At 39.9% G+C, this 16,172-nt stretch overlaps 1 protein-coding gene across 1 annotated transcript in view; it reads right to left on the bottom strand.

The window, feature by feature from the left end:
- The window catches only part of lrrc9 (leucine rich repeat containing 9), a 220,808-nt gene that overhangs the window by 84,730 nt on the left and 119,906 nt on the right, over positions 1–16,172 (bottom strand). Inside the window, exons 18-19 of the mRNA XM_060828987.1 lie at positions 14,844–15,035; positions 13,894–14,019 (exon numbers count right to left, since the gene is read on the bottom strand). Coding sequence (XP_060684970.1) covers positions 13,894–14,019; positions 14,844–15,035 — 318 coding nt within the window. The remainder of the gene's footprint in view (positions 1–13,893; positions 14,020–14,843; positions 15,036–16,172) is intronic.

Genomic DNA, 16,172 nt, shown 5'->3' with positions numbered 1-16,172 from the left:
GGTGGATACGATCATTAGAAGCTGAAACCACATGTCTCCTATCTCACATATTTGTTAACAGAACCCATGTTGAAGACCAAAGGATTGCAACTGCTGAAGATTGAATTGATCTATACAACTAAAACTTGATCCTTCACTTTCAAATTCAAAAGAAAGAGAAAAATAGAGTGAAAGGAAAGCAACCAACCAGAGTAAAGCATGGATAGACGTGAAAGTCTTAAGGTCTCCTCCTCAAATCAGAAGGGAGGATATGGAGGATGGAAGTGAAAATTGGAAGTTAAGGTGTTTCCATTATAACAAGGATAAACACATTCATTCAAAATTATGAAAGTTATAAGGAAAACCCATATAACTTGCTGGAGCCTTTAAGAATGAGTCCACAAAGGAGTAGAGTTCACAAATGGTGTCAGTTCCTAAACCAGAGGGATATTACAGAAAAATAAATGTGATCATGAAGACAGATTCATACCCAATTCCACAGTTAGAAGATTATATTGACAGGGTTGGCAATGTCTCATTCCTTTCTAAGGTTGAGGAACTGAAGAGGTACTGGCAAGTGTCATTTATAACACTAAAGAAGTATCCATTTTTTGTCATAACAAATGCGTTATACCCATGTGGAGTGAAGCAAATTGGGTTCAAGCACACTCCAGCTATATTCCAGATGCCTATGAACCAAGTCATAACTGAAATCTGTAACTATATAGTTTATTTAGATGTTGTTATTATAGATTAACACTTGCGACAAGTAAGAGTCCTATTTAAGCAATTACAGTTGCTGGCTTACAAATAAATTTAGTTGGAAGTGAATTTTGCAAAACCAAGAATAACTTACCTCGGACATATCACAGAACAAGATCAAGTGTTGCCAAGGACAGAGAAAATAAAGGCTCAAATGTTCTTAAAACAAATCAAGAAATCATAATGTATTTCAGAATGAGTGAATTTTATTGATAACTTGCGCATAACTTCAGCACATTAGCAGTACCTTTTACAAATTTGTTAAAGAAACAAGCACAACTGGTATGGTCAGCAGAATGCCAGGCAGCCTTACAGAAGCTGAAGGCAAGCCTAATAAATGAACCACTGTTGGCCACCCCTGGTTATTCCAGACTATTCAAAATGCAATTGATGTTAGTCACTAGGAGATTGGTGCAGTCTTGTTACAGGATGATGAGTTCAAGGATATAGAAGCCAGAGGTAGTCTACTGCTCTAAAACACTAAACCAGTGGGAGAAATAGCTGAAAATGTGTTGCTGGTTAAAGCACAACACGTCAGGCAGCATCCAAGGAACAGGAAATTCGACATTTCGGGCCAGAGCCCTTCATCAGGAGAAATACTTTACCAAAGAAAGGGAGAATTTGGGATTATCGGCTTTCCAATACTTTGAAGTCTACATCTGGCACAATAACAGTGAAACATTAATTTTTACAGATATAATCCATTTATATTCAATGAAACTTTTAAAAGTCAAAATGTGATACCACTCAGATGAAGCATTTTGTTTCAACCATTTAACAGCTTATTTACATTGCTGGAAAAGATGTGGAAGTGCTGGTCTGGGGTGGACAAAGTTGAAAATCACACAATATCATGTTATAGTTCAACAGGTCTATTTCGAAGTACAAGCTTTCAGAGCTCTGGTAGCTAGTTGGGCAGGATCATACGACACAGAATTTATAGTAAAAGATCAAATTGTCATACATCCGATCTGATGTATTGAACAAACCTTGATTGTTGTTAAGTCTTTAATCACTTAGAATGGGTTGCAGGTTTTGATTTATTAATATGTAAATCCCAGAACTTCTTTCAAGTCACATTTCCAATATAACGGAAAGGTCTATTTAAAAAAAAGGTGACATCTCAGCTCAGGTAATTGCAGATGCATTGTCCAAAGTGTAAAATGTCAGAACAAGTTGAAGTTATAATAAATGCTTAGATTTTTGAGATTGTACGAAGGAGCTGAAAAAAAATGATGAATGGATCCAAATGGATAAAAGATGGTGGCGCCAGCAAGATCAGCAGCATTTGGGGTCCTGGGCCTGTCCTCTCCAGACTGGCTGCTTCCTCCCTTTTTTCCTTTCCTTTTTTGACTTCTTTGTCTTCATCTTCTTCCTGTTGGTGGCAAAAATAACATCACGGAGGAGGACAGCCAGAGCGGGACTCTTGGTGAAAAGGCAGGAACCTAGCCAGGCACTTCTCACTGTGGTAGGGCTGATTTGGGAATTCCTGCTGCAGGTGGTGGTGGCAGCCCATAGTTAAGGTAGGCCTGAAGCTGGTGTCTCTTGGTTAGAAGCAGTGGCAGCTCCTGGTTGTGTAAGCCCGGACCCAGGGACCCATGGTTATTGGCAAGGTAGTGGTGGCAGCGGAGCCGGGGCCTTGTTGTGGCAAGACTTGAGTCCAACACAGAACCCGGTTTCAGATACGGGAATGAAGAGACGGTGCTTGAAGAGCGGTGACTCAGATGTTGGTGGTCCAGTGCAGGCGGTGGTGAAGTGTTAGAGAAGGGGTGGAGGCACAGGTGTCTTTAGTGAGCCAGTTCAGGGCTCAGGACTCAAGCCAGAGGTGGCGGAATGAAGATGGACTCTCTTACAGCTATATCTTTTTATTCTTTTCACTCTTAAACTATTCAAAATGGTGTCAGACTGTGGTGACAGTGAAACATTGCATTATATTTTGCAACATTAATCACTGTAAAGTGCAAATGACAATAAATCATTCTGTGCTCTGTTGTTTGTGTATCATATTTTGTGATAAAATGCATTTTTGTAATGGCATTTTATCTTAAGGTGGAAATATGTAAATACTGTATCTTTATTTTTCTGAATTTATGAAATGTGACAAGGGATTTCAAATTAAAGAATTATGTAAAGGATTGATGCACTTTTTAAAAGAAAAGTAATGACACTCACTATAGTAGCTTCACCATCAATATTGACTTGCCCAGAGTGTTGACCTTCCATTGTTGTCAGCTGCAATGTTGATGTCCTAAAAGATTCTGATTGTCTTACACTGTTGAAATAGTTTGTGAGGTTGACTATCAAAGATCTAACCATGTTCCAAAAATTGCTTGTTTTGTTGGCTGTTCACTTCATTGATCTGTTTGTGTATGTTTGAAGGATTTCCTGTGCTGCCAGCCTAATGTGTTGGACCATCTTGTATTTTTTTATTTACTCATGGGACATGGGCCTTGCTTGATGGCCAGCATTTATTGCCCATTCCGAATTTCCCGTGACAAATGATGGTGACTTCTTGAACCACTGCTAACCATATGCTTTAGGTTAAGTCAGGGAAGGAATTGCAGGATTATGACTGAGCGACAGTGAAGGAATGGTAATATATTCCAGGTCAACATGGTGAGTGGCTGGAGAGGTTGGTGTTGGGCGGAATCTTGCAGCTGGTGCTCCTATCCATTTATTGTCCTTGTTCTAGATCCAGGTAATCGTAGGTCTTGCGAGGTACTTACTCAGGATCTTTGGTGAATTTCTGCAATGCAACTTGTACACGTGGCTACTACTGAGTGCCAATGGTGGAGTGGATGTTTGTGAATGTGGCACCAGTCAAGTAGGCTGCTTTGTCCTGGATGGTGTCAAGCTTCTTGAGTGTTGTTGGAGCTGCTCCCATTCAGGCAAGCGAGGAGCATTCCATCACACTATCTGTGTCTTGCAAATGTTGGACAGGCTTTGGGGAGACAGGAGACGAGTTCTTGCCCCACTATTCCTACCTTCTGATTTGCTCTTCAAGCCACTGTATTTACGTAATGAGTCAAGTTGAGTTTCTCATCAATGGTAACCCCAAGGATGTTGTTACTGGGGGATTCAGTGATGGCAACTCATTAGGAGATGGTCATTGCCTGGCACTTGTGAATGTTACTTGCATTTGTCAGCTCAAGCCTGGATAGTGACTAGTTTTTGTCACATTTAAACATGGACTGTTTCAGTATCTGACGTTTTGCTGAACATTGTGCAATCAGCAGCAAACATCCCCACTTCTGACCTATTGGTGGAGGACACGTCATTGATGAAGCATTCCAATGTGCTAGGTAAGACTCCGACAGTGCAGATTTTGTCCCGGATATCCACTGATTCCAGTTTTGCTAGGATTCTTTGATGCCACACTCAGTCAAATGTTTCACTCTCTTCTCACCTCTGGAAGTCAGTGTGTAACTGCTGATATACTCTTGGTGGTGAATATTGAAACGCCCCCAACCAGAGTACCTCTTGCTCTCTTGTCACCCTCAGTATTTCTTCTCGGTGTTGTTCAACATGGAGTGTACGGAATTAACAATTGGGAGAGGATGGTACTTGTAAACAGCAGGGAGATTCCATGCCCATGTTTAACCTGAATGAGGTCTGCAGATGCTGGAGATCACAGCTGCAAATGTGTTGCTGGTCAAAGCACAGCAGGTTAGGCAGCATCTCAGGAATAGAGAATTCGACGTTTCGAGCATGAGCCCTTCATCAGGAATAAGAGAGAGAGCCAAGCAGGCTGAGATAAAAGGTAGGGAGGAGGGACTAGGGGGAGGGGCGATGGAGGTGGGATAGGTGGAAGGAGGTCAAGGTGAGGGTGATAGGCCGGAGTGGGGTGGGGGCGGAGAGGTCAGGAAGAGGATTGCAGGTTAGGAGGGCGGTGCTGAGTTGAGGGAACCGACTGAGACAAGGTGGGGGGAGGGCCCGACTAGTCTATGAGACAGCTCTCCCACTTTTGACACTAGCCCCAGATGCTAGTATGGAGGACTCTGAAGGGTCGACAAGGCTGTATCTACTATTTTCTTTTCCTGTGTTTTGGTCAATGCCATGTGATCTGTCCAGTTTCATTTCTAAGATTAAGACTTTATAAAAATTGATACAACTGAATGACTTGTTAGGCCATTTCAAAGGACAGTGAGAGTCAACCACATTGCTGTGGGTGTGGAATCACATTTAGGCCAGAGAAGGGGAGGGTAGCAGATTTCCTTCCCTGAAAAACATTAGTGAGCTAGATGGACTTTTCAGACAATTGACAATGGTTTTTGGTCATCAGCAGATTCTTAATTTCATATATCTTTTGTGGAATTCAAATTCCACCATCTGTCATGGCAGATTGAAACCTGGATCCCCAGAATATTAGCCAAGTTGGTCAACTGAGAACTGTTGCAGGGTCTGTTTTGGCTTTTGAAACCAGATTTTCTGGACAGATGGCCCAATGTCCTTTGGAGCCACGTAATTATGAAGAAATGCTAGACACTTCAGAATAGGTTCAACAAATGGCATCTAAAGATGGATGTTTGGTTCACTTTGCTGACTGTGGCAGTTGTGTTGTATGCACTTAAATCATGTAATTGATGTCGATCTGCCACTATGGTTTCATGCTAGCATCATATTCCAGCAGATGTCAGTTGCATGGGTATGGCTTTTTTCTTCTTGCTCATAAGTTCTTTCTTAAGGCTTTGTTTGAAGTAAAGGCAATTACAAATTTGGTTAGCCTCTCCACAAGTTCTTCTTCGCAGAATTACATTCATGCTGTTTGCTGTGGCATCTTATGGCAAAGTCATCAACGGACTCCTGGGATTTTTGGTGTACAATATTGTTTAGAGCCAGTTAATCTGAAAGTTTGGCTGCAACAATCCATACAGGATTTCTTTTGTAAGTAGTTTTAAGTGGATGAGTAGTTAATATTCTTCATCTTTAAATGTCTTGATACTGGAAAGGTAAGCGTCCTCTTTTAATCTCAATTGCAAATGAGATTTTTTGGCTTGTTTTTTTTTTCTTTTCTTTTATAAATTAAAGTTACACGGAAGCCTTCATACCATCTGGTGCTCCCCCATTCAATTATGACAAAATTTTATGCTAATATGGGTGCTATGGAAAGATATAACAATCTTTCAGATAGGTTTATAAGATTGCATGGTGCTAAAACTGGCCGTCTTCATTCTTGTAATTACAGCAAAAATGACAATTGATCACAAATAATGATGAAAAATGAATATTACTTACAAATGTGATGTTCTATTTGCAATAAAGTTTCACCATGATACCAAGTGCCCTCTTAGAGGTTTTCTTTTTCCTTCTCACTGAGTCTAGAAACAGTCCTGGGATAAATGGAGCCTGGCCTATAATGGATCCTGTTGGCGTTGGAATTTTAAATGAATGATACAATTGTGGCTAGATGGCCCAGATATGCTGAAAGTCATGCCCAGATGTCGGCTCACTGTCCTTGGTTTGAACTTCTGCAGGGTTAAGGGATGCAATCATAATGGAGGTAAAGGGACTGGGCACTTTAGCAGTCTCCTAAGACACATTTCTGAGGAGCCTATATATAACTCCCCCTATTAGCACTCTTCTATTTCCTTGTGAGGAAGGGATGTCTGCAGTGCGGCCAAGATCTCTCACTTCCCTGTCACCCTGCCATTGGTGTTAATCATTTATGTGAGGAAGTGTAGAAGGTGCATCCTCTGTGTGAACTTCTTCCTCAGAATGAAAAAGTTTATGATGTCAATGACCTGGCCTCCACAGCCTCTGTGGCAGTGAATTCCATAGATTCACCACTCTCTGGCTGAAGAAGTTTTTCCTTATCTACATTTTAAATGGTTTTCCCATTACTCTAAGGCTGTGCCCTCAGGTCCTAGTCTTTCCTACCAATGGAAACATCTTCCCAACATCCACTCTGTCCAGGCCATTCAGTATTCTCTTAAAAGGAAGTTAATCAGAATTCAGGACCAGCACATTCCTGTAAGATTGAAATTAACTCCAGCAAGATTTGGGAACCATAGATGACAAGACATATTCAAAGTTTAGTTAAAAAATACAAAGGAAACGTTTCTGAGGTTTAGGTGACTGAAATCAGACAAGGCCCTTGTCTGGAGGAAGCAGGAAAAAACTTAAACAAGGAATTAGGAGGGCTAATAAGGGCCACTGAATGTCCTTGGCAAATAGGATTAAGGACAATACATATATAAGGAACATGAACATAGTTAGGGAAAGGGTAAGCCCACTCAAGGACAAACAGAACATTTATGCATGGAGCCAGAGAAGGTAGGTGAGGTTGTTATTGGTGTTCACCACGGAGAAGTTAAAAAATCACAACACCAGGTTATAGTCCAACAGGTTTATTTGAAAGTACTAGATTTAAGAATGCTGCTACTTCCAAACAAATCTGTTGGATTATAACCTGGTGTTATGTGATTTTTAACTTCCACCCCAGTCCACACCAGCACCTCTACATCATGGCTACCAATGAGAAGGACATGGATAATGGCAAGATTAGGAAGGGGTATGTTTCATATTCTAGGCCATGTTGATGTTAAGGAGGTGGTGGTGTGGGGTGTCTTGAAAAACATTAAATTCCCAGAGTCTGGTGGCATCTATTGGAGTATATTGTGTGAGAAAGAGAAGAGATTGCTGCGGCCTTGACAAAGCTCCCTGAAAGTGGCAACAAGTGGATAACCTGGTAAAGACGACATATGGTATGATTTGCCTTCATTGTTCAGGATGAGGTGGTACCGGCGTTGATAGCCAAGTTCGATACCCATAAGGATGGCCTCAACCAGGACCTTGGGCTCATGTCACACTACAGGCGACCCGACGACACTACACACACACTTTTATATGTCACACAATCATGCAGACCCTCTCCCATACACATGCTCTCTCTCAGATACACATACACCTCTCACCCATGCACACACCCTTTCACAGGCATATACTCAGTCACGCTTGGGCACACACACCACCAAACAAGCAAGCAACCAAGCAAGTGCAGATGCGTATATATACACATATACACACACATACACACACACCCTCTCTCCACCCTCACATACACACACACCCATAAATATAAGTCTATGGGGTGAATTTGCATTTGAAGAATTATATTTGCAGATATATTCCATTTTGTTTAAAAACCATACAATCTGAAGGCACTCATTGCAGGCAGTCAATCCATGTGACATTTATAAATTCCTACTTTGGAAATAGGACAAGTCTGACTCAACATTGGGATACAGACAGACACTAATTTCACACCTCCAATGCATGGTCTGAGCTGAGATGTCATTTTTTAAAATATAAAACCTTAAGTTATCTCAGGAATGTGACTTGAAAGTAGTTCTGGGATTTACATATTAATGAATCGAAACCTGCAACCCATTCTAAGAGATGAAAGACTAAACAGTAATCTAGGTTTGTTCATTATATCGTATCAGTTGCATGACACTATGATCTTGTGCTGTAATTTCAGTGTGCTATGATCCTGCCCCAATAGCTACCTGAAGAAGCAGCAGTGCTCTTAAAGCTGGTACCTCCAAATATACCTGTTGAATCACAACCTGGTGTTGTGCAATTTTTAACTTCATCGGTCAGAGCATTGAGTGTAAAAGTTGGCAAGTTATGCTACAGCTACACAAAACTTCAGTCACCCTTCAGTTGGATTAGTGCATCCAATTGTAGTCACCATACTAGAGTCATAGAGATGTACAGCATGGAAACAGACCCTTTGGTCCAACCCGTCCATGCTGATCAGATATCCCAACCCAATCTAGTCCCATCTGCCAGCATCCGGCCCATATCCCTCCAAACCCTTCCTATTCATATATCCATCCAAACGCCTCTTAAATGTTGCTATTGTACCAGCCTCCACCACATCCTCTGGTAGCTCATTCCATATTTGTACCACTCGCTGCGTGAAAAAGTTGCCCCTTAGGTCTCTTTTATATCTTTCCACTCTCACCCTAAGCCTATGCCCTCTAGTTCTGGACTCCACGACACCAGGGAAAAGACTTTGTCGATTTATCCTATCCACGCCCCTCATAATTTTGTAAACCTCTATAAGGTCACCCCTCAGCCTCCGACTCTCCAGCGAAAACAGCCCCAGCTGTAGCACAAATCCTTCAACCCTGGCAGCATCCTTGTAAAATCTTTTCTGAACCCTTTCAAGTTTCACAACATCTTTCTGATAGGAAGGAGACCAGAACAGCACGCAATATTCTAACAGTGGCCTAACCAACGTCCTGTACAGCTGCAACATGACCTCCCAACTCCTATACTCAATACTCTGACCAATAAAGGAAAGCATACCAAATGCCTCCTTCACTATCCTATCTACCAGTGACTCCACTTTCAAGAAGCTATGAACCTGCACTCCAAGTTCTCTTTGTTCAGCAACATTCCCTAGGACTTTACCATTAAGTGTATAAATCCTGCTAATATTTGCTTTCCCAAAATGCAGCACCTCGCATTTATTGAAATTAAACTCCATCTGCCACTTCTCAGCCAATTGGCCCATCTGGTCCAGATCCTGGACCCTCTTCGCTGTCGACTACACCTCCAATTTTGGAGCCTTTGGAGCGAGTGCAAAAGAGTAGCATGGTGCCTTGATTTCGAGTGTAGTAGCTGTAAGGAGAGGTTGGACAAACTTGGATTGTTCTTGCAAAAAAAAATTGAGCCGAAAATGTGTTGCTGGAAAAGCGCAGCAGGTCAGGCAGCATCCAAAGAGCAGGAGAATCGATGTTTCGGGCATGAGCCCTTCTTCAGTCAATTCTCCTGCTCTTTGGATGCTGCCTGACCTGCTGCGCTTTTCCAGCAACACATTTTTGGCTCTGATCTCCAGCATCTGCAGTCCTCACTTTCTCCCCCCAAAAAAATTGAGGTCAAGGTTGAGGGATGACTTGACAGAGTATATAAAATTATGAAAGACATATAAAAGGTGAATAGTTGGAGTCTTTTTCTTAGGATGGAAATGTTAAACACAACAAGCCATAGGTTTAAGAGATTGAGAAGCTTTCTTTACACACAGAGTAACGCACTGCCAGGAGAGGTAGTAGAGGCTGGTACATAGAAATGTTTAAGAGGCATTTAGACAGACAAACGAACAAGCAGGGAATAGAGGTATATGGACCATGTGCAGTTAGTTCGGATTGGTTTAGATGGCATCATGGTCAGCACAGGCATGTTAGGCCAAAGGGCCTGTTCCTAAGCTGTACTGTTCTATGTTCTAGTTGCTGATAACTGGAGGTCTCAACATCACCACATTAAAAACAATGTCTTTTTCCAATAAGGTGAAGATTCGCTCCTCACTAGGGGTAAGGAGATGAATGTGAGTACTCCCCTACCTGTCTTGGGCCGTCTAGCCCTATGTTGTTTTCTCCTGAAATGAGGGAAGTGCAGGGATTGAGTAAGGTGAAAGTGGACAGCACTGCTGTTAGTATTAGTGCTGTTGTGAGAAAAGTGATGAGGCGCTCCTTCTGAGCAAGAAGCGCAACGGGCAAGTATGGTATGTAATTTGCGGATAGCGTGGGTTCCATTCCTGAAGAAGGGCTTATGCCTGAAACGTCGAATCTCCTGTTCCTTGGATGCTGCCTGACCTGCTGCACTTTCCCAGCAACACATTTTCAGGATAGAGTGTGTGGTAATGATTGAGAGATGACATGAGCTTTGATGGGACCTACGTGCAGTGATTGAGATAAAGCTAATGGGAAGAAGCAGAGAGCAGAAATGGTGGTACTTACCCTTATGAGTGCAGAACATACTTGTAGCATTGCTGGGAGTTTCTCCAGATCTTGAACACTGCATTGACCAAGGTGGCAAACCTGGATCAAGCTGACAGGGTCTAAGTAATGTGGTTTCTTGGGCAATTTTGAATAAATATATTGGCTGCCCTCTCTGTCATCAAAGCAGGGTGCTAAATTTCCTCACTTAGCCAGCTTTTGTGCAGCTATTCACACATCAAAACTATGCAGTCTTCTTGACTTGCTGTACTTGAACAGCTTTATATTTGTACTTTAGATGTTGTTGGCAGCAAGAAAGCTATAAGATCCTAACAGTGGTGATCATTTTTACTGCTGACTACAATGAAAGTAAACCATGGAGGCATGGTTCATGCTTACTGTGGTGAGCACGATACAATTACATGAAGAGGTTCAGCAGATCCACAGAGAATAACCCTCTATGAAACTTCCCACATGTTATGGTCCAGACCAGAGCCCATCAAATTATTTTAAGAAGGTAGTTTAGACCCTAAAGTTTTCTTATTTTAAAGGTAAATGTGAACTATATGTTCCAGATGTGATGTGACTGGTCAAACTACTTGACATTAAGCAAAACACAATAAGTTAAACACTACAGTTACAATACAAACAAAAGAAAGAGGAATTTAAAAACTTGAACATTGGAAATGTTAACCGAGTAATAGGTACACTTATTAACTGTTCTAGGAGAAAGTGAGGACTCCAGATGCTGGAGATCAGAGCTGAAAGTGTGTTGCTGGAAAAGCGCAGCAGGTCAGGCAGCATCCAAGGAGCAGGAGAATCAACATTTCGGACATTTCCTGAAGAAGGGTTCATGCCCAAAACATTGATTCTACTGCTCCTTGGATGCTGCCTGACCTGCTGCGCTTTTCCAGCAACACATTTTCAACACTAATTAACTGTTTCAATATAGTAACATCCCACAAACACACCCGTGGCAAAAAGGTAAATTCAGACACAGATTCTCACATACAGTTCTCCATTCCAGGAAGAAACAACATCAAAGGTGATTTCAGAGAAAGTAGTAGCCAGGGAATCATTCACTGAAGCTCCAACTCATCTAGAACCCAAATAACTTCTGACTGCTAAAGCTAAGAAAAATTAGAAAGTCTGGTCGGTGAGAACTGGCTACTCCCCTTCCATTGTTATAACTGTTTTAAAAAAAACCTAAATGCCTCCCAAGTCATTTACTTCAGCTATTTTCATAGCCACTTTGGCACTTCCACCTTTACAACCTCTCTTCCAAAAAAAACCCAGAATAAAATAACCTTTTTAAAGCGACAGCATCGTCACATACTTAGCTCCAAAATCTTCCTCAGGTGTCACTAAATGCAGGAATGCCTCAACTCTGTTTACCTCACTCTTCTTTTTGAGATTTTTCTTGAAACTTAATAAAAGCAAAGCATTACAGATATTATGGATCAAAAAACAAAAACAGAAGTTCTGGAGAAGCTCAACAGGTCTGTTAGCATCTGTGGAGAGAGAAACAAAGTTACATTTGAGTCTAATAAGACTTCAGAAAAAGTTCTTCAGCTTCTGTTCTCTGTTCTTCTGTTTTTGTTCTTTGAAAACTACTTCTATGACCAAACATGATTATGAACACCATGCAACAAACCATGCCAACTCCTCTGCAATGTCCCCTCCCCCTACATAGCACTCCCCAAACAACCCTAATCCAAACAATGGCCTGGAGGAAACAATCATTCCAGCATACATGAGAGTACTGCCAGGCACCAAAGAATCCTAATCATAGTAGACTCGAAGGAACTGTCTGGGAAACTGAAGATTCATTTGGACAATTCCACTATGCTAGGATTTCTCCACAAATTTGCATTTTGATTATAAAGTTCAAAATGTTCTGATGAAAGTAAGTGAATAGTTACTCAGGAAATGTTAGACTATAAATACATAGTCTAACTCCTGTTTAAGTTTTCAACTGAGTTAATACTGACCTCACACACTCCAACTACTCCTCTCAGATCCTGACCTGACCTCACCTCATCCCACCCCACCCCTATTCCCCCAAGACCTAATATCGCACCAAGTTCTGGACCCAACATCCCTCTTTTCCATGCTGGACCTACCTCCATCCATCCTCCAATGCATTCCTCTCTCTGTTCCTGCTCCTAATCCACTCCTCCTTCACTCTCTAACTTTCAGAGTACAACAGTTGACTGCTGTGCAAAGGGGTACAGTTGCCTTTTCCTAACAGTTCTGCACTATGAGCGACCTACCAAGTACACTTCACATTTTCAAAGAAATGCTGATTGGAATCTGGTCAAAAATGAGTAGCCCCTTCATTTTGTAAAATAGAGTGGGAACTTCTTAAAAAGTCTAGCCCAATGTCTGTTTTTGCCTCAGTTATAGTTTTCCCAACTAGTACATTGTGCTAGTGTTTCTAATGTCAAAGTATTCAGAAATGTATTTTTAAAGAGTTAAATTTTTACATAGGACAATAATACAAAAGACCAGAGCGGCTTGTTTCACAGCAAAATAGATTGGAATTTATAATTACTTTATATGTTCAAAATAATTTGACTGTATCAATAGCTAGTTAGCCATTGTCCACAAAATATCATAGCAATCACTCCCCAGAGACAGATTATTAGTTATATAGCTTGAGGGATACCATTCCATATCAAACATGGGAAATGTCAAGAAAGAAGACTTCAATGAATGACTACAGCCAATAGTTGTTGAACCCATGCTGCTAGCATCAAACTACACCATACTCTCGCCAACAGAACCAACTAACCACCACAAATTTAATATTGTTCAGTGTAATTTGTTAAAAACAAAATGAATCCAAAAAGTGAAGGTAACCTATCAGATGAACAGCTGAATTCTTTATGCCAGTTTCACATTGTATTTGGTGTACCTGCAAATTGGAGGTAGTAACTTGAAGAGTTACTGCCTAGCCAGCAAAGCCCATATCCCCTAAATGAATTAAAAGAAGCGTATGTAATAAGTTTATGTCATACTTCATTTTTAAAATACATTCACTCCATGTCAATAATAATTTGAGATCGTAAGTCTGAACTTAACTGAAATATGGAAATGTGTTAGCATAATCAAAACTGATATTTAAAGTTTTACATAGAGTACTAATAAAAAATATAAAACTCAGAGAGCAAGCCTTTCTATCAGGTAGCATATCCATCTTAAGTGTGTGTGATATACCCATTTTTTTAATGTTGAAAAATAGTATGTCAATTATTAATGTTTTAAGCAGCATGCCAATAAAAAAATTTGAAAAAGCCGAAGATTTCAAAAATAAAGTATACAAACAGCTCAAGTGGAAAAGTGAATTGATTGAAAACAACTTTTTTCCAATTTTAGTGTATACAGTCAAAGAAATCAGAGAAGTTAACATCAGTGTTGATCATACCTGCGTAATCTTGGATTCAGCAATCATTTGCAGAGCTGCTAGAGTTTCTTCCTCCATTACAATGGACCCATTCAGATAAGTGAGAGTCTTTAATTGGCCAATGACAAGTGGACGTAATAAATCAGGCTATTAAAAAAATTGATATGGGTAAAAACTATGATTAGACTTATTGGAATCAATTAAGTTAGTTTCTTTTAAAGCAGAACCAAATTGACATCTAGAATATAAACCCATTCACTGGAAAATGTGAAATTATGCAAATGAATTAGTATTTAATGAATTAATTTGTCTTTCAGATTAAGGATCTCCCTGCCAATCTCCACCAGTCCAAAGTTGCATCATCATAGTTGGTGATGTAGAACTTTAGGTTACCCAAGTATAATTGTTTCTTGCATTTGATAATCATAAGACAAGCTGGCCTAATATTTTATGAATTGATTATTCAACATAATAAACATAGATTCTGTTCTTTTCTCTAGCAGAGACTGGGAACTCAGCAAAATTGAGGCTTGACCCTGCATTGCTGCATTCCACAATGTGATAGATTGTGAACCATCTTTCCAGTTATGTATTTTGAAAATGGGAATAGATAATGAGATCAAACAATAAAGATGGTTCACCATTCAATCTGTAGGTTAATCCACCTAGTTTTAAAACTTGGTATAATGTTGAACGGTCATTGTGTACATAATTTTGTTCACAGCAATGTGTTGTCATTTGACTACATATTTTCACTTCAAAAGTAGTTGAAGGAAAGTCACAGGTAATAAATACTGATTATATATGGAAAACAATGTATGGAAATGTTTTAAGTATTGTAAACAGTTGGATCCATGAATTAATGAAAAATGCTCTTGAAAATGAATTTAAATAAAACTAATTGAAATTTAAAATAATCTAAATCACATTCCATTGTTTATCTTTATCATTTAAACGCCAATGAAACATACCTTTTTCCATGGATTGTGACAGAGATCAAGTGAAAGAAGTTCAAATGCATGTTTATGAAGAACTCCTATTTCTTTTTTGATGTAAGTCAATTGATTCCAACTCAGGTCCAAATAGTTGAGATTCTCCATTCCAGTGAAACCATCTAAAGTTATCAACTGGTTGTGGCTTGCATCCAAAAATCTTAGATGAGACTGCAGAAGTTTAAATTACTAGATTCAGAATCAAGGAACAAGGTAAAGGAAATTAACAATGGAAAAAAGAATTTAGGATTGTCAGTTAGGTTCACAGTGGGGCTGACTTCCCTAAATTTTGCAGATTGAAGGAGCATTTACATTTACTGCATTTGTTTCAACTCAACAAGAGTCACTGGCTCATTTTTTGACACAACGCCCTGCTGAGGAGTCACCTGACTGGTTTAAAATGTAAACAAAACATGATAGTTAACTGTGACTTATGATTATCTAGTGTTCTCCATGGCAATATCTCTACCAATCACGGTCCAACTGCCAACTAATCATTACTCTCCACTCAAAGAGCATTAAAATGTTAGTTTCCCCTTAAACTGGCAGTCTTGTGAGTTGTAATGATGAGGGCAAGCCAAAACGTTTTGACAAAATCTCTCTCTCTTTTTCAGCAATATTGAAGTTCTGCACTTTAATATTGTGTAACATCTCAAGGCTGGACAACTTTCAGATATTGAGACTAACCCACATTAACACAGAACATGGAACAATACAGACTCTTTGGCCCACCATGTCTATGCCAACCATGATGCTATTCTGAATTAATTCAATCTGCCTGCACATGGTCCATATCTCATATATTCCTTGTCTGTTCACATCTGTATCAATGAGAAATTCCTGGAGAGCTAACTGCCCATCTAACATCTTTCTCTCAAACAAATTAGAAAACACTCTCTATCCTTTTCATGTGAAACGTACTTACAATAAAGAGAAAGACAATGACCCAGGGAGATCATCAGGCAGAACAGTGAAGGCACAGAAGACGACAGAGACTATGTGGTTTTGAAATTAAGTTGATGTAATTTTAATAAGTGTCTCATTAGAACAGCATTTTGTTATAGAGTTGGAGACAGATAGTAAGCAGTTGAGAGAGAGGGAGGTTTAGCTTTATGAATAATTATTTATTTTGTTTAATGTTCACTTTTAGATGAGAAAATAAACAGATGTTATTTTCTTTAAATAGTGGAATTTGGGAGTTCTCTATCACTCATGTTTTAAGAGATTACGAGACGAAGCAAGCTTTTCTGCGTTTGGTTTAATTAACAGAGAGGTTCGCCTCAGTGTCATAACACTAATGAAAGACTG

Source organism: Hemiscyllium ocellatum, chromosome 8, assembly GCF_020745735.1.
Source record: "Hemiscyllium ocellatum isolate sHemOce1 chromosome 8, sHemOce1.pat.X.cur, whole genome shotgun sequence".
Lineage (NCBI taxonomy): Eukaryota > Metazoa > Chordata > Chondrichthyes > Orectolobiformes > Hemiscylliidae > Hemiscyllium > Hemiscyllium ocellatum.
The sequence above is the reverse complement of the archived record's forward strand: the minus strand, read 5'-3'. Positions and strand labels throughout refer to the sequence as shown.